The following is a 25,536-nucleotide window of genomic DNA, read 5'->3' as shown; positions in this document are numbered from 1 at the left end:
CTTCTACCAGTCTGTGGTCCTTCTACCAGTCTGTGGTCCTTCTACCAGTCTGTGGTCCTTCTACCAGTCTGTGGTCCATCTACCAGTCTGTGGTCCATCTACAGTCTGAATGTTTTGTTGTGGAAAAATCACACATTCTATTCTTTTTTGTTTGATCTAATTAGAGAAATGTTGAGGACATTTCTACTCAGAAATAGAAACTTTACATCCAAACTGTTCAGTTGATCCCAGTGTTTATTAAAATGGAAGCACATGGAGTGAGTTAAACATACAAAAGAGGAAATATGAAAACATGAAAATGACATTAATGATGTCGTGGTGAATAACGTGGGATTTAGTGATAAAGTAGATCAGGGTTCTCTCCGGGAACTCCGGCTTTGTCCTGTATTCCCAAACAAGACTCAACTATAGAACTCACTCACACATGCTGTCCCCCTTTTTATGAGAAAAAGACTAAAGTATCACATATTGTGCATCTGTTTGTTAATAAATGAGCCTGTGTGGCATTTTGCATCACCACATGTTTGTCAGAGTTGTCTTTTTGGTCAGATTTAATTTGAATTAACATGATATATTTACAGCATACATCAGCATTTTGAGAAAAAACATAGTTTTGGTCCATATCGTCCAGCCCTGAGCTCAACCATAATTAACTACCACATTATCCACTTTGGATCTGCTCATATGTCCAAACCATGTAGTCTGAGATCATCCTCCTCAACCTTCATCTCTGACCCATTAATGGAGACGCCGCATCGTTACTCATTAATTATTCATGCTAACATCATTAACCATTGTTAAAATAAATAAGTTTGACTTATTTATACTTTTAAACTGGAAATTAAAATATCTATAAACCAATGGTTAGAATTACTCACAGACTGAAATCTGGAGAAATTAACTCCATAAAGAAGAATATTCCATTATTTAAGAAAAGCTGGTCTTTTTAATAAACCTCTGACAATGATTCCTATAAAGATGCAACAACCAATCTATGAAAATCAATTATTAAAAGCATTGGCAAACAATTTCATGATCGATTTGTTGAGTCGTGATTTATGTTGTCGTTTGATTCACCTACAGATTAGTGTGAACACGAGACACTTTCAGGTTAATCAGGGTTTAAATGTGCTTTATAGATAAACTACAGTATGTTTATGATTCACCCATTATTTTATTGACTGATTATGAAAATAATGGATTGTTGCTGCTCTATATTTCTACACTTACTAAAGGTGAATATGAACTGAAACGTGTTTTATGTCTTTTCATATATAAATGTAATATCCTTTTTGTACAGGTTGACTTTCACTCCCGTTTCTCATCAAGCATTTTGGTCTTTTTTAAATTTGCCAACAAACTATTTTTCTCACTATTTGCAGAATTTACTTTGAGATACAAACCATGTGTGTTGTCCTGTTTGTTTAGTCCTTTAATTATTGTTTGTGAAATAAATTAAAATAACCAATGAGTCAGCACTTATTCATCACTGTGAAGATTTCCAACGCTCGTGTGTGTGTGTGTGTCACTGTACACACCTTAGAAAAATGATAGTGACAAAAAGAAATCAAACAAAAGGAGCATTTAAATAAAACACACAACTATGACAGAATACACAAAGTCACAACAGAAAACACACTAAACAACAAAATACACAAAAACTAAAGGACACAAAACGGCAACAAATTGAGCCAAAAAACCTAAAAATAACAAAAATAAACACGTTGACACACACGTGGTTGTGTTGGCGTGTTTTGTCGCACACTTTGTAACAAATACTCTGACAACGTTGGACTAACAACAGTTTTTAATCCCACACACGTTTCAACACATTCTCAACTCTGAACCAAAATAAGATGATCACACATTTACAGTCTGTAGTGTCTTTACATGGCTGTGTGTCACACACACACACACACAAACACACATTTATCACAGGATGAACATGTGACGTTCCTTAAATGGATGTTTCAAGCCGTCGTCCCAAAGCCACAGACGGAGTCTGTGCGTGTATAAGTGTGTGTGTGTGTGTGTGTGCGTGTATAAGTGTGTGTGTGTGTGTGTGCGTGTATAAGTGTGTGTGTGCGCGCGTACAGACAGTGGTGTGTGTTGGTTTTTATGTGCCCCTCAAACCAAAAAAAAAGGTGAATAAAAACTAGTTTTCTTGTGTTTTTCACCCTCACAGAAGGAAAACATCTCAACAGAAACTGAGCCACACCGGGTCAGTCCTGATTGGTCGGTTTCCGACCAATCAGGAGGAGGACAGTTAAAGTGGTGTAACTTGTTAAACTGGTTTAACTAGTTACACCGGTTTAACTTGCAAACCAGATTTAACTTGTTAAACATGTTTAACTTGTAAAACAGGTGTAGCTCGCTAAAGCGGTGTAACTGGTTAAACTGGTTTATCTAGTTACACTGGTTGAACAGATGTTTAACCAGTTACACATGTAACTAATTAAACTGGTGTTAATAGTTAAACTAGTTAAACACTGGTGTGGCTCCCCTAGAAAAGAAAAACCAAACCCGTCAGAGACAAAAAACCCAAAGAATGAAGAACAGAGTGTGAGAACCAACAGAACCAGCAGAACCAGCAGAACCAGCAGAACCAGAGCCACCTGAGCTCCTTATAATCCCTCTACAGTTATATACACACTATGTACAACAGAGCAGTGTGTGTGTGTGTGTGTGTGTGTGTCAGGCTGAGCTGCTCTTGGAGAAGTTTGGATAAAGCACGACGGCCGTCACGGCAACCATCACAGCTACCAGAGGCATCCACGGACTCCACCCACCCTGTAAACACACACACACACACACACACGCACAGGTTAAACGTATAAACCTGCAGGAAACAGTTTTAAGAAGTGAGAACATGCAAACCTCCAACGTCTGAACACACCTGAAATCATCATCACTCTTTATCATCCGTTTTATTTATCTACTAATTTAATTCATTTACCATTTTTATTAATGTAAAGATATTACAAACAAATATAAGATATCACAACAACTTTATTTTGAAAAAGATTTATATTAAACTGAATTTAGGAACAAAAGGAGGAAAGATTCAAAGGAAAGTAAAGAAACCACTCATTTAACTTTTACTAATATATATATATATATATATGTTTTCACTGGCAGTTTTATGTAAAACTAAAGTCAAATCAAATGATTTTTCAGTGATTCTGAAGATGTAAAGGTGATGTTTTAAGAAGCAAACAGAGAAAAACCGACAGACAGTGAAGGCACCACGGGGTGGAGAACACGCAGAGACCAAACAACAACAAACACACGTCAGGAGAACCTCATCAGTTCCTTTCAAACTAAAACTAACAAACCAAAATAAAACATTAAATATGAAATGAGTTTGAAACATCAAATACTAAAGGAGCAACATTTACCATCTTTAAAACATCATAAATATATAAATGTATACACAGCTGTTTATTTGATATATTTCAGGTTTTATTTATTTGTCTTCATGTCTTGGTTCAAGTTTAAACGTTTCATGATTTGATTTAAATTTACATTTAAATTTTTATTCCTGATAAAAATCAAGAACTGTTTTCATTTGAAAACTGAATGTATAGATCTATTTCTATAGAATGTGATATTTCTATTCTTGCTTTAATTTTAAAACATTAACAGACATTTTAGTTTCATTTAGTTTAAGTTTCTTTACATCAAATGTTCTGTAAATAAAATAATAATGTATTATTTCCAGTATATGTCTATAGAGCAGTGGTTCTAGGACTGTTTAAAGGTTCTCTGTCTTTAGAGGGTATAGTGTGATGAACTAAGAACGAGGTTCTTCACACAATGAATAAAAGATGGAGGAAAAAGCAGAACAAAGAACACGAGCAGTGACAGGAACTCAGGTGAAGAACCAGACCCTGGAGATGAAACCCAGCGTTCAGACCCACAAAGCTGACCTCAGTTTGTTCTCAACAGTGATTGGTCAGAAATCTGGGGTGGGTGTGGCCAATCAGCATCCTGTGTGTGTGTGTGTGTGTTGTATTCTGTCCAATCACAGCAATGATCTGACTCAGAGTGTAACACTACAGTCACTACCACTCTATGGACAGGTGTAGTGACACAGACTGTAACCAGACTAAATGGTGGTCTGTTATACACGCTGCACACGTGTACACGCTGCACGCGTAAGTGCCTAATATTTTATTTCTAAGTGTTTACATGTCACGTAGACGGTGCTACATAGTGAAGGTCACCTGATCACTATAGGTTCACTCACTACACAGATGTGTCTACGTGTGACTGATATATTTATGTTTGTTAGATGTACATCCAGGTGTGGTGTAGGTGTGTATACACTTTGTGTATATACATTAAAGTGTGTGCAGACATTTTAACACATCTACAAACACACATGCAGACATGACTTGTGCATTGTGCCCGTCTATCTATTCTAAGTCTATAGGAAATGTAGATCAGACGTACAGATGTGCAGGGTACGTGTTCGTTTACGCGTTTGATTGACACAAATGCGTGTGTATGTGTGTGTTTATGTGTTGTGCGTGTGTGTATGTGTGTGTGTACGGTGTTGTCCTGACGCACTGATGAAGCAGCTGCTGATGTTACGGTTCTACTGGTGATCATGTTATCCTGTGACTGATTCTGTTGTAACAACCGTTTTCATCTCAAGTGAGTCTGTTGTGATGTCTACACAACATCAAAGCAGGGGTTCTCAACCTTAAGGTCAAGACTCTATTTAGGGTCACGAGACACTGGGAGGGGTCACCAGATGCCTTCAAGAAACTAAGAATATTTTATGGACTATTTATACCATTTTTCTGCATCTGCACCAAACTCACCATATTTGAATCACTTTTTCTTGCCGTATTTTTGCTCCTTTTAATGTATTTTTGCTACATTTCTCCTATTTCTGACACTTCTACATCACATTTTAATGACTTTTCTACACATTTTGTCCACTTTCCAGACATGTTCAGCACTTATTAACACTTTCTACCACTTTTACACCTATTGTCACATGTATTGACCCATTGTCACTTTTAACCACATTTCATGATTATTTTTGCCAATTTAACCACATTCAAAATTTTTAAATTATATCATCCCCCCGCCCCCGCAATATTGACACTTTAAACTAGGGATGTAACGATTATTCATAAGGCAGTTAAAAATCGATTCATAGGTATCATGGGTCACATCGACACTCTGAAAATTGAATCAGTACTTTTTTTAAATAAATATATTTATCCTTCTCTTGTCCAGAAGTGTTGGAGGCGGGCGGAATCTGCTACTACTTTCTTTGTGGCTGCCTTCTACTCTTAAACATGTTAATAAATGATTCCTTACCTCTTTAGCAAGAAAAGAATATCTGTAATATTACGTGAATATATGTAAAAGTCACGTTTTTCTATTAGCTCTGTCTGCTAGCATAGCATCTCTTCTTCACTGCAAGATATCTGCATGTCAACCGACCCCTGGATTACCAGCGCCCTCTGCTGGTCCAAACAAATATCTGACATAAATACAGTGCAATGACTGTTTTTTTAGTCCAATTGTTAAGGCACAAAATACATTTTCAGTTGCACTTTTAAAAATGACTATTATGTAGTTTTGCATTGTTTACTATAGAACCAGAATTTAAATTAATAGGCTTCTTCTTAATTTGTATTATTCCTTTATTTATTTCATTCAAGATTTATTTTTAGTTAAATTGCATTGTTTTGAATAGTTTATCAAGGGATTCTTTTGACAATTAAAAATAAAAGGAAAAATACAGTATTTTCATTTGTCAGCAGTCCTATTTTGTAAAATAAACCGTGAGAGAATCGTATCGTGAACCCAGTATCGTGAATCGTATCGGTAGTTGAGTGAATCGTTACATCCCTAGTTTGAACCCTTTTTACCACTTTTTCTCTATATTTTTGGCCACTCTAATTTGCAACTTTTATCACGTCTATATGTCCGTCAATGTGTCTGTCGTGTGTTTGTGTTTGTGCTGAGGTCAGATTTGCGTCCCTGAACATGGGGGAGGGGGAGGGGGTGGTCAGTACCTTTCTACCACAGCTGGCCCAAACACCAGCAGAGCAGAGCCAGGAGGAGGCCCGTGAATAAGGCTGGGACGGGCTGCAGGATGGACGGCTAGAGGGAGGGGGAGGTGTTGGGGAGGGGGGGACAATCAAAGAAAAATAATCAGCAGCAAATCAAAGGATGGAGCAGCTAACATACACACACACACACAAAATACACACAGGACGACAACTACAACACAAACACAAACATCAGGGACAGGCACTGGAATAAAGCTCCTTCAAAATAAAAGCATCATAACAAAGACTGAACTTTAAAGTCTGTAGCAGTGAGGCTGGAAGGTCACATGACCAGAGAGTGTCTGTGTGTGTATATTTGTAACTGTGTGTGTGTGTCTCTTCATGTGTGTATCTGTATATCTGACAGTGTGTGTGTGTGTGTATATATCTGACAGTGTGTGTGTATCTGTATATCTGACAGTGTGTGTGTATATATCTGACAGTGTGTGTGTGTATATCTGACAGTGTGTGTGTGTATCTGTATATGTGTGTGTGTATCTGTATATCTGACAGTGTGTGTGTATCTGTATGTGTGTATATATCTGACAGTGTGTGTGTATCTGTATGTGTGTATATATCTGACAGTGTGTATGTATCTGTATATGTGTGTGTGTGTGTGTGTGTATATATCTGACAGTGTGTGTGTATCTGTATATGTGTGTGTGTGTGTATATATCTGACAGTGTGTGTGTATCTGTATATGTGTGTGTGTATATATCTGACAGTGTGTGTGTATCTGTATATGTGTGTGTGTGTGTATATATCTGACAGTGTGTGTGTATCTGTATATATGTGTGTGTGTATATATCTGACAGTGTGTGTGTATCTGTATATGTGTGTGTGTGTGTATATATCTGACAGTGTGTATGTATCTGTATATGTGTGTGTGTATATATCTGACAGTGTGTGTGTATCTGTATATGTGTGTGTGTGTGTATATATCTGACAGTGTGTATGTATCTGTATATGTGTGTGTGTATATATCTGACAGTGTGTGTGTATCTGTATATGTGTGTGTGTGTGTATATATCTGACAGTGTGTATGTATCTGTATATGTGTGTGTGTATATATCTGACAGTGTGTATATATCTGACAGTGTGTGTGTATCTGTATATGTGTGTGTGTGTGTATATATCTGACAGTGTGTGTGTATCTGTATATGTGTGTGTGTGTGTATATATCTGACAGTGTGTATGTATCTGTATATGTGTGTGTGTGTGTATATATCTGACAGTGTGTGTGTATCTGTATATGTGTGTGTGTATATATCTGACAGTGTGTATGTATCTGTATATGTGTATGTGTGTGTATATATCTGACAGTGTGTATGTATCTGTATATGTGTGTGTGTGTGTATATCTGACAGTGTGTGTGTATCTGTATATGTGTGTGTATATATCTGACAGTGTGTGTGTATCTGTATATGTGTGTGTCCTCACAGAGCTGCTCTTGTCCTGCAGCAGCTCTAAGTTACTCCTGCACTGCTCCAGCTCTTTGTGGATGTTCATCTTCTCCTTTTCCGTCCTCTCATAGCGCTGACGGAGGTCTGACAGCTGACACTGTGTGTCTTCATACTATACACACACACACACACACACACACACACATGCAAAGAGGTCAAACACTCGCTATCACAGTAACACTTCTTGTGCAGGCAGTGTGTGTGTGTACCTCGCTTTGCAGTGTGTGTGTGTGTTCCTGGGCCTGGTCCAGCTGCTTCTTCATCCTGTTCTCGTCCTGCATGTGCCTGTTCTCCAGAGAACCCAGTTTGTCTTGCAGAACCTCCTCCCTTTTCTCTAGAGACTGGAGAGTACTGCTGAGGACCAGGGACTGTTCCTGGGAGCTACACACACACACACAAAGACACAGAAACACACACACACATCAGGTCCAGGTTGTGTTGGTAATGTATCCACTGTATAAGAGCACGTTTATCACTTCCTGTTCCTTTCACAATCAAACAGCGTCTGATCACATGACCTACAGCTTCAGTGTGCACCAATCAGAGTGCAGTGTGTGTGTGTGTGTGTGTGTGTGTGTGTACCTAGTGAGTTCGCTCTCCAGACGCTGCAGTTTTTCACTCAGAGTTTTGCGTTCATCTCTCAGAGCGTCACAGTCCTGCTGCAAACACACACACCTCTGCTGCAGAGCCACACACTCAGCTGTGACACACACACACACGCACACACACACGCACACAGAGTTAGGATATAATATCACAGTATACACTACATCCACACTTACACAATCATACGAGCTGTAAAGAACCACTCAACGAAGACACTCAGAAAACACACAAACAAAATACACACGCACACACACACTGACCCTGCAGCTGATTGGTGGAGCTCTGCTGCAGCTGCTGCTCAGTGAAAGCTCTCTGCAGGTTGCTGATCTCCTCCTGGTATTTGGAGGCGGAGCTTCTCCAGTGATCCAGCTCACTACGCACTGTGCTCAGGTCTACCTGCAGGGCGGTGATCTCACGCTCACGCTCTGCAGCCGCCGTCTCCATAGCATGACGGAGGACAAGGACCTGATGGAGAACATGTAAATACATTATTGACCTTTAGAGGAGGAGCAGAAGTCACTTCTAATGAGTCTATATATGTTGGATGATGGACTGTTGAATGCTGAAGTACTGTTGGATCCTGAGGTAAGGTTGGGAAATGTTGGATGCTGAGGTTATGTTGGATGTTAACTGTTGGATGCTGTGGTACCTCCTCCTGGGCAGAGTAAAGCTCTTCTCTGGTGCTACAGATGTTTCTCTCTCTCTGCTCCCTCAGAGCCTCCATGTCAGCCTGAAGCTTCATCAGCTGAGCTACACACACACACACACACACACACACACACACACACACACACACACACACACACACACACACACACACACACACACACACACACACACACACACACACACACACACACACACACACACACACACACACACACACACACACACACACACACACACACACACACACACACAGAGAGAGAGAGTGATGTACACGTCACACAGATGTGAGCAGGTGTGTGTGTGTCTCACTCTGCAGGTAGTGGATCTGATTGGTAGACTCCTCAGTCAGACGTGAGTTGTTGGTTCTCTCCTCCTCCAGCAGAGCTACACACACATGAACATTTAGATTAAAACACAACAACAACACGTGAGCTCTGATTCTCCCTCACCTGAAGAGACGTTATCAACACCAAACAACAAAACTCAAAATGGTTCATAAGTAGATAAATCAAGGTTGAATTACATATATATACGTATATATATATATATATTGCTAAATGATGGATGTATGGTTGGATGCAGGCGTCCATCCTCACCTTGTAGCTCCAGACATCTCTGTTTGCTGGTGTTTGCTAGTTCCTGAGCCTCCAGCAGCTCTCTGTGGAGGTGATGGATCACCTGCTCTGTGTCTGTAGGATGTAGACCTGCCTCATGGAGCTCTGCTACGCGCACACACAGACACAGACACACACACACACACACACACACACACACAAATGATGAACACATCCTGAGTCAGCTCACACTACAAAAGAAGCTCTCTACCTGTTGGTGTATGAGTTCAACCGGTGGCCGTTTTAACAGGTGGTCGTTATAACAGGTGATCAGAAAACCTGATCACCAGCTGAACCATGACACCATGACAACGGCCGTTTTAACAGGTGGTCGTTATAACAGGTGGTCGTTATAAAAGGTGGTCGTTATAACAGGTGGTCGTTATAACCGGTGGTCGTTATAAAAGGTGGTCAGAAAACCTGATCACCAGCTGAACCATGACACCATGACAACGGCCGTTTTAACCGGCGGCCGTTATAACCGGCGGTCGTTATAACAGGCGGTCGTTATAACAGGTGGTCGTTATAAAAGGTGGTCGTTATAACAGGTGGTCGTTATAACCGGTGGTCGTTATAACAGGTGGTCGTTATAACAGACGGTCGTTATAACAGGCGGTCGTTATAAAAGGTGGTCAGAAAACCTGATCACCAGCTGAACCATGACACCACATGTTCTCAACACTCGGTGTGAGTTAGTGTGAGCACTTCCTGTTTCACACGATAGGAACATTGCTCCATCCATGAATGAATGCCCTCCAAAATAAGAGTTTGTTTGAGTCACGTGTTCACCACGTGTTTCAGGTTAAAATCATTACAGCTGAGATTCAAAGTACACAATGTGAAAATGTGCAGGACTGTGGCCCTCCAGGCCCTCCAGGACCTCAGCTTTGGTACCTTTGAGCAGAACCGTTCTGTTCTGGGGCTCGTTCAGCTCCTGGTCGTCCATGTTTCCGTCTGAAACAAACAGAACTCAGTCAGACGACACCAGAACACTCCCAGACTCCCCGTAGCTCGTCTCACCCGATGTGTCGTCGCTGCTGCGATCCTTACTAGGACTCAGCGTGTCCGACATGTCCGACTCTTTGGCGTCCATGGGGTTGCCTGAGGACAAACGCACACAGGGGTCAAAGGTCAGCTCTACGTGCTTGTGTAGAACAGGAAAGTGAGTCTGAGTGTGTGTGTGTGTGTGTGTGTGTGTTACCTTTGAGTCGATCAGGGCTGGTCAGGATGTCGTCCTGAGCTGATTGGTTGTTCTGAAGGTGGGCGTCCATCACTTCTACACACACACACACACACACACACTTTGTATTAAGGACATAAATACGAGAGCTGGGCAATATTTTAAACTAAATAAAATCTGACCAGAAACACAATTCTGGGTTAAATTTACTGATGCAAATTTACAAACAGCTGCACAATATGTTCCACTTTTGGCTTTTTCTCTTCTAAACCAGTGGTTCTCAACCTTTATCAGGCCTCGAGCCCCAACATAAAGGTCTCAGAGAGCAGAGACCCCCACTGTAGCTGAACATGAACATTGAAGAACAGTCATGTGGAGACAGGACCATCTATAAGGGGGAATAAAGGGGAGAGATTTTTGGGGTCCATCCATAAAGTCAGTAAAATGATGGTCTATTGTTCTATGAATCTGTGATAACCACATTTATTTATTCATCTGAATAATATCCACTGTTATCCAGGAACGTTTATTGTTATTATTATAGTCATCTTAAAGATGGAAATCCTGGTTTTAATCACTAATAAAATTATTCAAAGTGACCAAAAATGGTGGAAAAGGAGGAGAAATGGGATTTTAAAAACCATAGAAATTGGTTAAAAGTTGTAAATTATTGTGGACAAAGACAGACAGGACCTTTTTCACCATTTTTTCTAAGTGTCAATATTGGCACAGTTAGTTTAAACTGGCAAATGGTGAATGTGGCTAAAAAAAGTGACAGTAATGGATCAATTAATGTGACATTAGGTGTAAAAGTGGTAGAAAGGGATTATAAGTAATGAACATGTCTGAAAAGTGGAAAAAATGTGTAGAAAAGTCATTGAAATGTGACGGAGAAGTGTGATGAAAGCTAAAATACATTAAAAGGAGCAAAAATATGTCAAGAAAAAGTGATGAAAATAGAATAAAATATAGTGAGTTTGGTGAAGTTGCAAAAAAATGATAAAAATAAGAAAAAATTCACTTAAATTATTCAAAAAATATTCTTAGTTTCTTGAAGGCATCTGGTGACCCCCGCCTAGTGTCTCACAACCACAAATGCGGCCCTGACCCCAAGGTTGAGAACCACTGCTCTAAAGGACAGCACGTGTGAGTGAGTTAAACAAGCATTTTAATACAAAACAAGCCATAAAATAAAAATATATCGATATAGGCGATATTGTAATTTTCTATATCACCAAAATAGAAAACTTGATACATCCTAAATCTGGATCTATTGCCCAGGCCTAATAATCAGAAGTACTATGTATTATACTGTATATATATATATACTGATAGAACTGTGTTCTCACCATCAAAGTTGGCCAGCTTGTGAATGGAGGAGCTGACCGAGTCCTTCAGCTGTTTGACGGCTGCATGGGACACAAAATACAGGGTGGAAACGGGATTGGAACCAGCAACCATCACACAAACAAACATGAACACAGTTTGTTCACTGAAACAAACAGTCAAACAAATGAAAATTCAATATTATTAACATTAGATGTTTCATCTTATTTTGAAATCTCGTCTTCCTTTCCTTCCCAGTCCTTATGAGTCAGCGGAAAGTTTCAGTTCCTAGAAAGTCCGACTCACTTGTGTGACAAAAATGTTCTGAGCTCAGAACAAACCAAGGACCGCCCACAGCGTGAAACTAGAACCAATAACCTCTACTCCTGACCAGCAGCAAACCAACCCTAACCCACCACTTCATAATATCTGTGACATCAGGAACATCTGGGCTCAGAGACCCTCAAACATCTGGACTCGTTACTGTCAGGATGTCCCAGGAACTCATCCAAAGTACTAACAGGTGTGAGATCACCTGTTTTTAACCCCTTACATCAGGTATGGACGACTATCCCAGTGAGGGCCACAACAATGTGATTGTATCTGATCTGAGGGCCACATTATCAACATTAATGTTAGCATTTAGAATAAGGACTGAGCATTAACACAGGAGGGGGGGGGTATGTCTTTTTGTTGTTTTGTCAGTTTTTAGTCATTATGTGTATTTGTATTATCTTTTGTCTTATTGTTGTAATTTTGTGTTTATACGTCTGTCAGTTTCTACATTTATGTTGTTGATTTGTGCATTTTGGGGTCACTTTCTGGGGTTTTGTTGTTGTTTTCTGTATTTTTCTGTCATTTCATGTCATTTTGTTGACAGTCTGTGTCTTTGGAGATATAGAGGGTTTTCACAGCGCGTCATCAAACAGGAAGCGGCCATATTGGAGGCACTCAGTAGGTAAACAAAGCAGATCCTGAGCGTGGAACAAGAGGAAATGGTGAATTATTGCCGTGTTTTTGGCTGTACCAATCAGTCAGACCGTGAAAAACAACTGGTCAGGACAGTGAGTTGTTGATAGCAGAGGCTCTGAACTCATTTTATAGTGTGATGATGATATAATTAATATCAAGCTACTGCATGTGGCATAATTGACTTAATATAATCACATTTAATATCCTGCTACAGTAGCAACACAGTAGTTAAAATGTAGAGCTTAAATGTAGAGTTGTATTTCTCATTGTATTCCACATCAAAAGTCAGACCTTTATCTAAAGGATGACCCAGAATGGATGAGGGTTAAAACCAGGGAGTTGATCATATCAGGATACGTAATAAACAGAAGACTCTCTGGGTCGTTATTGATCTGCACCACCAATAAACCTGAACATTTCACAGTCCTTCTCTGTGTACCTTTACATCTAGAACCTATTTTGAGGAGCTTTTCTGTGGTTTCGGACATTTATCCATCACAGTGTTGACCTCTGAGTGCCTCCAACATGGCTGTGCATCCGGGTTACTGCCCAGAACGTGACGTAGGTGAAAACCCTCTATTCTGTTTAATGAGTCATTGTGTGTTTAATGAGTCATTTTCTGTTTAATGAGTCATTTTGTGTATTCTTGGAATTAGTTGTGTTTTTGTGTACTTGGTGCATTTTGCTGTCAATTTGTGTGTTTTGTGTGTTAGTTTGTGTATTATGTTGAGTTTTATATTCCCTCCAAATACAATTTGATTTAGGGGCCACAAAATTAGACTGAGGGCCACATTATCAGGACCAGCTCTCTGTCTAACAGGTAAGAGTCTATATGACCCTATAACTCTAATGGGATGTTGTCCATCCCCCTCCACACATTTCTGTACTCAGAGCGACGGCCTTGGCCCTGGTCAGACGTTCTGGTGGCGTTGCTTTACAGGAAGCCTCCCTCCGTGGGCAAAGTAACGGAATTATTATTGTTTTTAACTTCCATGAGCATTTATAGCGTGGGAACCGACGCGGTGGGTTAAAGGTGTGTCAGTGTGTACTCACGCGCACACTCTATAAACTGTTGGAGTCGCGTGGAGTCTCCTCCGCTGCTGTTAATGTGACAGTTGTCTGACGGACACACAGAGAGTTTGGATCAACTTATTTACACTCGTCTGGTTAAAATGTACTTCATGCATGAGGTGGAACATCTACAATGGCAGCAGAAACAGACACAGAGAGGACAGATGATGGATGGATGGATGATGGTCGGATGATAGAGAGCATCAGAGAGAAGAAGACATCAGGCAGGACGTGGACAGACGCACTGAACATCAGACGCTCAAAGTCAACGCTGGGCAGAAACCCCAGAGATCAGCGGTCACCAACATGGTGCCCGTGGGCCCCAAGTAGCCCACATGGACCATGTGAGGGGCCCTCAGGAGCTCTAGTCACTAATGAGCTCCATCTAAAATCTGATTTACTTTGTGAGATTCAAACTCACAAAGATAAATACATGTGACAGATGTAGTTAATACGAGGTAGAGTTAATTACTGATACAGTTTGAATGTTTATTTTCATGGAAACATTGTGACAAATGTCTTTATTTGGTGTATGGGTTGTGGATTGTTATATATAATAATATGATATAAATAAAATGTATTTTTTTTAAAAACAAGGTGGATTTTACACATTTTAAGATGAGTTAAAAGTTATTTGTAGCTTGTAAAAAAGCAACGTGGGGATTTTCTATGAAATGTAGAAAATGAAATAATTGAATAAATTAAGAGAAATTGTTTGATGTTGAAACATTTCTGACCTTTTTTAAATACTTTATTATTATTTTAGCCTCTAATTAAAGTGAAACCATGAAAATGTGGTATTTAAGAACCTTTTCTAACTGGTCCTGTCAGACTATACAGTACATAACGTGGATGGCTGTTCATCATAGGAATGGGATCCACACAAGGTTCCTGCTGCTTAACAGAAGGTTTTCCTTGCCGCCATGATGAATTCATGTTGGGTGTGGGATACATATGTATGTGTATATACGTATATATGCATATGTGTGTATCCATAAAATGAAGAGTCCGTCCTTAAGACTGCTCTACTGTAAAGTGCCTTGAGATACCATTGGTTATGATTTGGCGCTATACAAATAAAGATTGATTGATTGATTGATTGATTGATACATATGAAGAAGCCAGGGTTGGGGTCAATTACATTTTTCAGTTACAATTATGTTTTCAATTACTCATGTTCAAGTACAATTTAATTACAATTACAGTCAACAGCATTGTTTTCCAATCACAATTAAATTACAATTATTTTTGTATCCCCAGAAAGTCAATTATGTTCTCAATTACTAAAGTTCAATTACAATTACTGAGTCTGAAATAAAAAAAAACATAATTAAAGTTAACCTTCCTCTTGTGTTAGCTTTCTGTTAGCATCTCTAATGCTAACGGGTCTTAAATCAGCTGTAAAATACACTAAGAACAAATATCATTTAATTTATTTCCTATCTATTGATTACCGAGGTATAGTTTTAATATTTATGGTGTGTGTGTCTGAGTCTTTTTTGTGTCAGTGGATTTACATTTATTTTAAATGATAAAATGTGGGAAAGCTTGATATGAAACATGTTTTAATAATCATTAACTACATATGTGTAGAACTGTAACATGGTTCCATAGTTTTGCGTTAAATTATAACTGACAATTTTCATACAAGTTTCTCTGCATTTACAATCACAAAGTCAATTATCTGAACTCAATTACAATTTAATTACAAATACAACAGCAACAGATTTTTAAAATTACTATTACGCCATCATTCTAATTAATGATCAATTACACAATTACAATTATAACTGACCCCAACCCTGGGAGTTGCCAGTTTCATAAAGGTTGGTGACCCCTGCCTTAGACCACATGGCCACGCCCACAGGGGGCACTAAACCTCTGACCAGAGACTAAACATGTTCAGTTTCAAAATGTATAATTCATTCCTTAAACTGATCATTTATTAGTTGGTTTTTTTAAACAAAATCGAGGAGAAAATATAATCTGATACTGAATGAAGCTTTAGAAATATGTCACATACTCTACCGTACGTAAACAGAAGGACAGAGAGGCTCTTCTTCACCTTCTGAAATATTTCTGTGACTAAACGCTCACCCACACGTTTAAGGACAATATCACAGACTTACATCTTTTTCATTGCTTAAAACGGTGGGATTAACAAACACACACGTCAAATCTCAAGCTAGTTAAGTGCATATATTCTATAAACTAAAGAGGTTTACATCCACATCTGTAACTTTTCCTGCTTTTTTAGATCAACCAAAACCAGCACAAATTGTTATTGTGACTGAAAAATGTTTACAGGCAGTGGTGGTGTATTACCTGTACATATATGACGAAAAGGCTTGATTATTATTATTACTATTTGTGACATCATCAATCACAGAGGCTGTTAAACTGTAAAGTAGTTCCATTTGTAAAATTAATATTTAAATAATAATGTGTTTTGTTAGACATCAAACTACCATCTTCCTCTCCGTCTGCACCGACCGCACCGTCGTCAGTGTCCGTATCCTCCTCATCCTCCTCTTCCTCCTCAGACGTCCTCAGGCTGAGTTTGTCCTTCTGAGCCTCCTCTTCCTCCTCCTCTCCAAGGGACACCAAGTCCTCCTCTGCTGTGCGACCACATCAGACAGACAATGGGACACGCCCACAGGACCCACAGGGGTCACAACCCCGCGTCACCACAGTGAGGAAGAGGAGGAAAGTTCCTTCATTGATTCCCATTTTCAGTGATTTCGTCCCACAGAGATCAACCAGTGAGCACCAGAAGGAGGAGGAGGGGGTGGAGCCAGACCAGAGCACACCCCCTAATGGGTTACACCCACAGACCAACACCGAGAGTAGAGACGGACCGTTAGAGAGAAGCATCTCCAGCAAAAATAACAACCTAATCTCCATCCTATTATTATTGTTGTCATTGTTGTTGTGACATGTTTATTGTTATTTTCACGTTGTTTTTGTGGTGTCGTTATTATTGTAGTAATTATCCTCCTCATTGTTGTTATGGTAATTTTTGTCGCAGTTTTAGGCCCCGTTTACAAAACAACGTTTTCTAGTGAAAACGCTAAAGTTTTGTAGCGTTTTGTCTGTCCGTTTCCACGGCAACACGTTTTCAGTGCTTGAAAATGGAACATTTGTGTAAGTTTTTGAAAAGGCTTCCCTCTACGTCTCCATGGTACCAGGAAACACTGACATGGTCACTGATAGGCTACAGAACCTCAGAGTGAGAAACACTGTTGGTGTGAATTTAACTGAACCATTTGTGTGAAAACATGTATCCATCTCTCTTATTTAATTTATTAAAAATACATTTAGTCCATTTAATTGATCATTTCCACTGATTAAATCAAATTGAGATTTTTTAACACTCAGTTTTTAGACTCTTCTTTTTTAATTTTTCATAAACATGTATTGATTTACTTGATTTTTATCCTCAACACAAAGTGTGAAGGAGGTTATAGGTTTGAGCTCCGTCCATGCGTCTGACTTAAAGGGAACACATTTTCTCAGGAACTGTTTATGATCCGATAACCAAATTCGGCGTGTGGCTTCAGGGTATCAATACCTTCATGAGTTTGAAAATGAGAAGTGCGCAAATATTTTTTATATATATTTTTGAGTTATTGCCCTTGTTCCTATTTTTTTTTTTTTACTCTGTTGGAGGTATCTTCAGCTTTTCTTAGAAAGTGTTTAAGATAGTTAGTAATTTTATGATGTGATAATATGTTCTTATGTATACATTTAAGTTCTTAGATTTAAGACATTTAGGAAAAGGCTGTGAGTTAGAATGAGAAACAATCTGGTGGAGGATATTGATGACTATGTCTTTTTGTTTATCATATGATTATATATTCTTTTATTGAATGAATCACTTAAATATTATCGTGTTTATGAAATTTAACACATTTTCTGTAAATCATATATTCACTATAATTGATCTAAAATGATTGTTAATGATTATTAAGTTACAAATTATTAGTTTTAACACAGACCAGCTCTTCTTATGAGTTCAACTTTATTCTAGTTCAGGTCTAACTTAGTAAATCTGATTAAAGCTCTAATCTGACTTGTGTGTCTGACTTTTACACCTCCATCTATTGGCCTGGCATGGTAACTACATGTTTACTACGCATTTACTACGCGGTTACTACGCGTTTACTACGCGGTTGCTACGTAGTTACTACATGTTTACTATGTGTTTACTACGCGTTTACTACGCGTTTACTATGCGGTTGCTACGTAGTTACTGCATGTTTACTACATGGTTACTACATGTTATTATGTGTTTACTATGTGTTTACTACGTGTTTACTACGTGTTTACCACATGTTTACCACGTGGTTACCACGCGTTTACTAGATAGTTATTACGTGTTTACTACGTGGTGACGACGTGTTTACCACGCATTTACTACGTGTTCACTATGTGTTTACCACGTGGTTACTACGTGTTTACCACGTGGTTACTACGTGGTTACTGCGTGGTTGTTGTTCTCGGAAATGTATTTTTATTTGGAGGATAAGCCCCTTGAGATGAATCATCTCATTTTCGAAAGGGTCCTCAAAAGTTCTAAATAAATATTGTTGTTTAAAAGAAAGTAGATAAACACACACACACACACACACACACACACAGAGTGTGTAACAGCAGGTGGAGATGCAGCATGCAGGGAGCGATGGTGCACGGCGGTGGTGAATGAGAGCAGAATCATGTGACTCACCCAGACTGTTGTTCTCCTTAGTGCTTTTCTCCTGCAGCTGCTCTAACCGCACTGTAAACCACAACAACAACAATAACAACAGAGACAAGGCAGTGACTGACTGAATCGTCCAATCAGCTGCCTCCGCACAGTGCTAGCATAGCGGCTAAGATAAGATAAGCAGGTGCACGAGTGAAGCATCAGAGAGCAAACATCCAAAGGCTGCAGACAGCATGTCAAACACAAGGCTCAGGGGCCAAACCAGGCCCGTTGGGGCATCACACGTGGTCCGCAAGTGGAAGTAAAAAAAATCACAAATGATTGTGTAAATTATTCAATAAATCTCAAATCAAAACCTGATGAGACTCCGCAGCATTTGCAGGTGCTCACAGTTTTCCCACGCCTACATCACACGACTGCAGTCACCTCAACTTTACCAAAATCCTGCATTTCCTTCCAAACATTCCCACACTATTCTTCTGATTTACACAAAATCACTGAGTTTTGAGCTGAACTTCTTACACGCGCCAACATTGAAAACCTCTAAAATCTGTGGCTCACTTCAGATCAAACTTTTGGTATTTTTCTTTATTCCACGGAGCATCGCAGTGGCTAATATCAAGACATCCTATAGCCTAGGATTCAAAAGTGGGGTACGGGTACCCCTAGGAGTACACAAATTGTCACATGAATAGAAATGAAAAACAGCTTGACAACATTTTAAACTAGAATATTAATGGTCCAGCAGTCAGGAGCCTCCATGCATCTGTTAGACTGCCCTCTAGTGGTGACACAGAAACATCAAAAAAGCACAAATATGATGAAAGCTACGTTGCGTTGCCATCATGTATGTGTTCATTCTCTCATTAACGTTGTAGAGAGTTGTATTTCACAGTTTCAGGGTAATCAATATGTTGTATATGTTGTACTGGTATATGTTTAATCAACAAATGATTGGTAGATTTATTTTTCTCCTAAAAAAAACAAAATGTCAGGAAACTAATTAATGAAATAAATCAAGTGATAATTCTGAGATGTTTCCTTGTTATAGATAATTACAGAAAATTCTTCTAAACAGATTTTCTTTAATTATATATTATTCCTCAACAGGATAGGTCAAATACGGAGATACATTTCACTGTAGGGCTACATTGAATATGACATTGTATTATGATGTTTTTAAAGTGTGCAGGATTAGGGGGTACATGGGTTCAGGTTAAATGTCTGAAGGGGTTCGGGACTGTGGAGAGTTTGGGAACCACTGATCTATGGGAGGCAGCAATGAAGGGGATGACAACAACACGGATACGATCCTGTGGGACTGATCATAGAAATAGATCTATAGACATACCTTGCAGTGCTGCTAGTCTCTCAGTAGAGAAGTCGTTGTCAGCCTGCAGAGCTTCTATCCGAGCCTGAAGGACCTGCTCCTTCTCCTCCATCTCCTCCATCTTCAGCTGCAGCTCCCTCTTCTCTGTGGCTCCACGCTGAGTCAGCTCCTCCTGCCGGCCCTCAGCCGCCTGAGGAGGAAGAGGAAGAGGAAGAGGAGGAGGAAGAGGAGAAAGAGGAGGAGGAAGAGGAAGAGGAGGAGGAGGAAGAGGAAGAGGAGGAGGAGAAAGAGGAGGAGGAAGAGGAGGAAGAGGAGGAAGAGGAGGAGGAAAAGGAAGAGGAAGAGGAGGAGGAAGAGGAGGAGGGAAGAGTCAGAGAGGACTAAGAGGAAGCAGAGGGAATGCTGTGCCGTGCGTAGGAACCTTAATCTTGTCTGAGAGCTCCTTGATCTCGTTGACAGCTGCGTTGTATTTGTTAGAAAGTTCCCTCAGTTCGTCCTGACCGCGCTCTGACATCTCCTTCAGGTGGGTGCACTCGTCCTCCGTGTTACTGAGAGAGCGCTGACGCACACACAAGTAAAAACACAGGTAAAAAAAAAAAAATGTTTTTCTGCAAGAAAATTAAAAAATTTCACTATTCTTCAAATCTCATAAAAATACCATAATATTTGCAATCACAAATTTTAGAACAATAACAAAGTTTTTTATTAATAAAGTGCAAAGAAAATAAACTTTTTCTATTTTTGATGCCTCACGGTTCAACAACGCCATCCCAGGGGTGCGCCCCGCAGTTTGGGAACAACTGCTCTACATCCATCGACACATAAATAAATTATTTTCAGTTGTGAAAGCAATTCTTTACATAAAAAACTGCATATTTTACCTTTAATTGTCATGAAAAGGGGAAAAAACTGTTGTTTTTTCAAACTTGTAACTTATTTTATGTTTTTTTTTTTAACCTTAATTAATGTGCACTTTAACACCAGATTTGTCATATTATCTTTAACAGAATCAGAAATATGAGCCACTCATGGTTATTTCTAACAGACGTGTGTATTTTAGAAACAAAAGTGATGGTAAATGTATTTCTATTATCCTGAGGGGCTTTTAAACCAAAGTGGACGTTTGCATCATGAGTTAAAGTGTAAAGTCACTATTATTCGTGTCGGGACTGGAGAACTCTGGTGCCCCCTAGAGGAGGCGTGCCCCACATTTTGAAAACCCCTGGTTTAGATCATTGATCATACTCACTATTCATTATATTTTCATAAAATGTATTCTCTTTGTAATTATTATTATATCTAAAATGCTCCTTTATCCATTATATTTATGTATTTATTACAAATATTTGTGTCATTAATTGAAAGACTTAATAACAATAATGGCTTGGATTTATTTAGCGCTTTTTTTGAAAAGACTCAAAGCGTGTGACAGAAACCATTATTGATTCACACCTGTCACTCACATCAGTCATACCGGTGGTGGTAAGCTGCAATGTAGCCACAGCTACCCTGGAGCAGACTGACAAAAGCATGGCTGCCCTTTGGCACCTACGGCAATGTGGGTGAAGTGCCTTTCCCAAGGACATAACCACAATGACTCTAAGAGAACGGGATTCGAACCCCCAACAACCCACTCTACCACTGATCCACAGTCTATAGCTCTGGTATCCAGATGTTTTTTATTTATTTAACACTAACATTTGTCAGTACTTGAGTCATAAAAACTAATATTTTTATTTAACTTTTTTAATTTTGTTTTATCTTTTATGAAAATGTATTGGTTTATTTGATTATTTATAATCCCATCATATGATTATAAGATTTTATTTAATATTATTGTGTTTAATTTAATATATTTATTATAATTGATCTAAAATGATTAATATTCATTGGGGTCTCAGTGACCCCCCCCCCCCCGGGGTGACGGAGGTCCTACCTCCACCTCAGAGAGCTTCCTGACCACCTCGATCTTCTCCTGCAGAACTCTTCTCAGAGACTCTTTGGCCGTGGTCTCATAGTTATGTTTGTCCTCCTGCAGAGCCAGGAGCTCCTTCCTGATGCCCTCCTCTGTCTGAGACTGAACACACACACACACACACACACACTCAATCATCACCATCACCATCACCAGGCGGTGTGAGGGGTACCTTAGAGTAGGCCTGGAGCTGACTGCCCATCACCTCCAGTCTGGACAGCAGACGGTCCTCATCAATCAGAGCCTGATGGACACACTTATTATTTATAATGTTCCACAGTTCATCTCACCTTAGAATCAGTCACACGTTAACACCATCACTGCTCCAACCATAACACCAACTAGTATGAGTACTAGTCACACAATTACACCATCGTGTATCAAGCTGTGACACCAGTACAACAGCAAGTGCTTTAATCTGATAGAAACCAGTCACAACATAACACGATTACCAGTCCACCTATAACACCAACTGGTAATGTCACAAGATGACGAGTCAAACCAATACACCAGGAGGAGTAAGGGGCTATGGTGACAGTAATCAGTCACAAGGTGACATGACAACTGGTGTGGTACTGGGTAGGAATGTACCAATACAACCTTTTCACTTCCGATACGATGCCGATATTGCAGCCTTGAGTATTGGCCGATATCAATATTGATCCGATACGCTATCAGAACGAATCATACACACTTTTATGACTTATTTTGTAGTGTGGAATGTTAGAAAAGGTTTGATCATGTGATGTTAGAAAACAATAGTCAGCAGCAGTAGGGATGAGAAAAAATGACTATTATTAACTGATTGATTACAAACATTTTAACCTTTAACATAATATCTACAGTATTCTACAATTGAACAAATATAACATAACATATATCAGATTTTAGATGCAGTCCGATAAAATCCGATATTTGTTTTCTGGCTGATAACTGACCGATATCAATATTGGATCGGGACACCAGTAGTACTGGGCTCTATGTGTGAGAATCAATCAGATCTGTTGATCAGTAGATGATCAGTAGATGATCAGTAGATGATCCAGGGTTCTCACACTTCACTCACAATGATTTTTTAAAACTTTCCAAATTTCCATGACTTAGTTCTGAAACGATCTATTCTACCAAACAACTGAGTGAGCCTTTCCAGTGTAAACTAGTGTAACTGGTGTCTGTGAGCGAGTCAGTTAGCAGCAAAAATGTGGCTCAGGAAATGCAAGTTGTGTCCATCGTTTATCATATAGCGTCGTACAGTGGCTTTGACCCATTTTACAATATTTAATAAATAACGATGAATCAGCTATTGAATGTAACATTAAACAACAACAAACTAAGTGCAACAATGTTTAATTATAACAATTAGCAGATACTTTTGTTCAAAGTGACGTAGAACAATGTGTATTAGCAAAGGTTGGATTTTAAACATTGAAATAAAATTCCAAAACTTTTCTAAAACAGGAAAATCATTCCATGACTTTTTAAGACTGGAAAATCATTTTTTTTCAAATTCCATAACTTTTCAGGACTTTCATGACCGTGTGGACCCTTATGATCAGTAGACGATCAATGAGCGTGAGAGCGCCCCCTACCTGCCAGCTGCTCTCTGACGCGTCCTGTGTGGACGTGAGGAGTCTCTGCAGAGTGGCTAACTTCTGCTCTAACATCTGCTCTCTGTGTAGAGCCTCCTTTGAAATAAAAACACAGATGTTACAGATGTTCTCAGGGTGTAGTTACAGCACGTGGCCAGCAGGTGTCAGTGTGTTACCTGTAGGTACTGGGAGAGCTGGAACAGTTCCTGAGAGTACATACTGGGAGTGTTGGCTGCAACCTGGAAACAATACAATCATTCATTCAATAATTATTAAAAATGTTTACTAATACTTTTTATAAACAGATTAATCGAACCAACAAATGAGAAAAACAAGAAAAATAGAAAAAACAATGAGCAACAAAACAAACTCCAAACAGACCACACAAAACTAAAATATAACAACTAAGCAATCAGGTAAAAAAAACATAAAAACAAACATAACAAACAGCAAAAACAAAAGAAAACTAATCAAGACAAATAAATAATAGAAATAAACACAAAATCAATTTAACTGAAATCATAAAAACAAAACAAACCACTTTACATATTAAAAATAAAAATAAATAAAGGAAGGGCTGCCAAAACAAAAAGTACAGTACGCAAAAACAACATTTTACTAGAAAACATAAAAACAAAACACTATAAAATATTAAATATATACAAATAAAAACCAAAAACTGCCAAAACAAAGAGAACACACAAACAAAACAATTAACTAAAAACTAACAAACAAAAACAACATTAAAACAGAAACAATAAACCAGTGGTTGATGGGACACTGACAACAGCATTAAAGCCGTGTGTGTGTGGGTGGTTGTGTGGGTGGGTGTGTGTGTGGGTGTGCGTGCGTGCGCGTAGCGATGCATTCAGTTGCGCTGACTCGGGAGAAAAAAAAAAAAATGCTACTTCATAATAAGCCTGTTTTTAGTTTGTGTGGTTGTGTATTAACCCAAGATAAAACACACACACCATTTTGTCTACAGGTAAACACACACACACACACACACATAGCCGCGCGCAAACACACACACAGATGCGCGCAGTCACGTACACAAACACACACACACACACACACACACACAGACACGTACACAAACACACGCACACACGCGCGCACACACACACACACACACACACACACACACACACAGACAGACAGACAGACAGACACATCCTACCTTATCCACAGGTAGCGGTAAAGGAGTCTCGATGACGCTGCAGGAAAAACAGAGAAAACAGTTGGTTGCCATGGAAACAGCAGCAGGCACGGGTAACCACAGCGACAGAGGAAAGGTCAGCTGACTAGATGATGTTCACCTCCTCACATGAAGCTCTGCTGTCCTTCATCATCATCATAGATTCATTTTATTAATCAGAGCAGCCTTTTTTTCCTTTTTAGGGTCATTTTAACTTTTATTTTGAAAAACAGACGGTATTTTTGCAAGTCATTTACTTCAACAACTGTCTTTAAATCGACCTCACGTTGTCTCCTGTTTCTTATATAATTTATATTTTGTCTCGTCTTATCCATCCTTTCATTAACTATGTCACATTTCCAACATATTTCTATCAAACAGGAGAACTTTTAATAAGTTATCTCAAATCTCCAGTTATGTAATGTCATGTGATTTCAGCTTAACGTTCCCATAGCTCAACTGAAACGTAGAAACATAAAACTAATAATAATAGTTGACTCAGTTAACCATATTTAACATGTTTGTTTGATGAAGTTTAATAATAATCAGTGATGACGTGATTAAAGCTGATGAAGTAAAATTAAAAACAAATTCTACTGTGTGCATATTTAAAATGATGTTAATGGTTTTATTGTTGTATTTTATTGTACTTTAATGTGTATTGTGCTTTTGAATGATAAGTATCTGTGAAACCTGAGAAAGTTAACGCTAAAATCAGAGCTCAGCACTAAGAGAATGAACAGAAAGACTAAAGTTTAAAG

At 39.0% G+C, this 25,536-nt stretch overlaps 1 protein-coding gene across 14 annotated transcripts in view; it reads right to left on the bottom strand.

Moving 5' to 3' along the window:
* Positions 1-1,789: 1,789 nt before the first annotated feature.
* The window catches only part of slmapa (sarcolemma associated protein a), a 37,424-nt gene continuing 13,677 nt past the window's right edge, over positions 1,790-25,536 (bottom strand). For 4 of the 14 annotated variants that reach the window (XM_028447941.1, XM_028447942.1, XM_028447955.1 and 1 more), the window contains 22 exons: positions 24,758-24,794; positions 23,754-23,816; positions 23,578-23,673; positions 22,161-22,232; positions 21,950-22,090; positions 20,435-20,572; positions 20,035-20,203; positions 18,705-18,755; positions 16,447-16,596; positions 13,961-14,026; positions 11,959-12,018; positions 10,631-10,705; positions 10,450-10,530; positions 10,324-10,383; positions 9,412-9,537; positions 9,125-9,199; positions 8,796-8,896; positions 8,407-8,611; positions 8,123-8,240; positions 7,750-7,921; positions 7,518-7,652; positions 1,790-2,790 (listed from right to left, as the gene is read on the bottom strand). In XM_028447941.1, the coding sequence (XP_028303742.1) occupies positions 2,695-2,790; positions 7,518-7,652; positions 7,750-7,921; positions 8,123-8,240; positions 8,407-8,611; positions 8,796-8,896; positions 9,125-9,199; positions 9,412-9,537; positions 10,324-10,383; positions 10,450-10,530; positions 10,631-10,705; positions 11,959-12,018; positions 13,961-14,026; positions 16,447-16,596; positions 18,705-18,755; positions 20,035-20,203; positions 20,435-20,572; positions 21,950-22,090; positions 22,161-22,232; positions 23,578-23,673; positions 23,754-23,816; positions 24,758-24,794 (2,287 nt within the window). In that variant the 3' untranslated portion in view covers positions 1,790-2,694. Of the gene's footprint in view, positions 2,791-6,041; positions 6,130-7,517; positions 7,653-7,749; positions 7,922-8,122; positions 8,241-8,406; positions 8,612-8,795; positions 8,897-9,124; positions 9,200-9,411; positions 9,538-10,323; positions 10,384-10,449; positions 10,531-10,630; positions 10,706-11,958; positions 12,019-13,960; positions 14,027-16,446; positions 16,597-18,704; positions 18,756-20,034; positions 20,204-20,434; positions 20,573-21,949; positions 22,091-22,160; positions 22,233-23,577; positions 23,674-23,753; positions 23,817-24,757; positions 24,795-25,536 lie in introns of all 14 variants that reach the window. The other 10 variants (XM_028447947.1, XM_028447946.1, XM_028447945.1 and 7 more) reach the window with 10 other exon arrangements.

Source organism: Gouania willdenowi, chromosome 5, assembly GCF_900634775.1.
Source record: "Gouania willdenowi chromosome 5, fGouWil2.1, whole genome shotgun sequence".
In the NCBI taxonomy this organism is placed as follows: domain Eukaryota; kingdom Metazoa; phylum Chordata; class Actinopteri; order Blenniiformes; family Gobiesocidae; genus Gouania; species Gouania willdenowi.
This window is presented reverse-complemented; position numbering and strand designations above follow the sequence as displayed.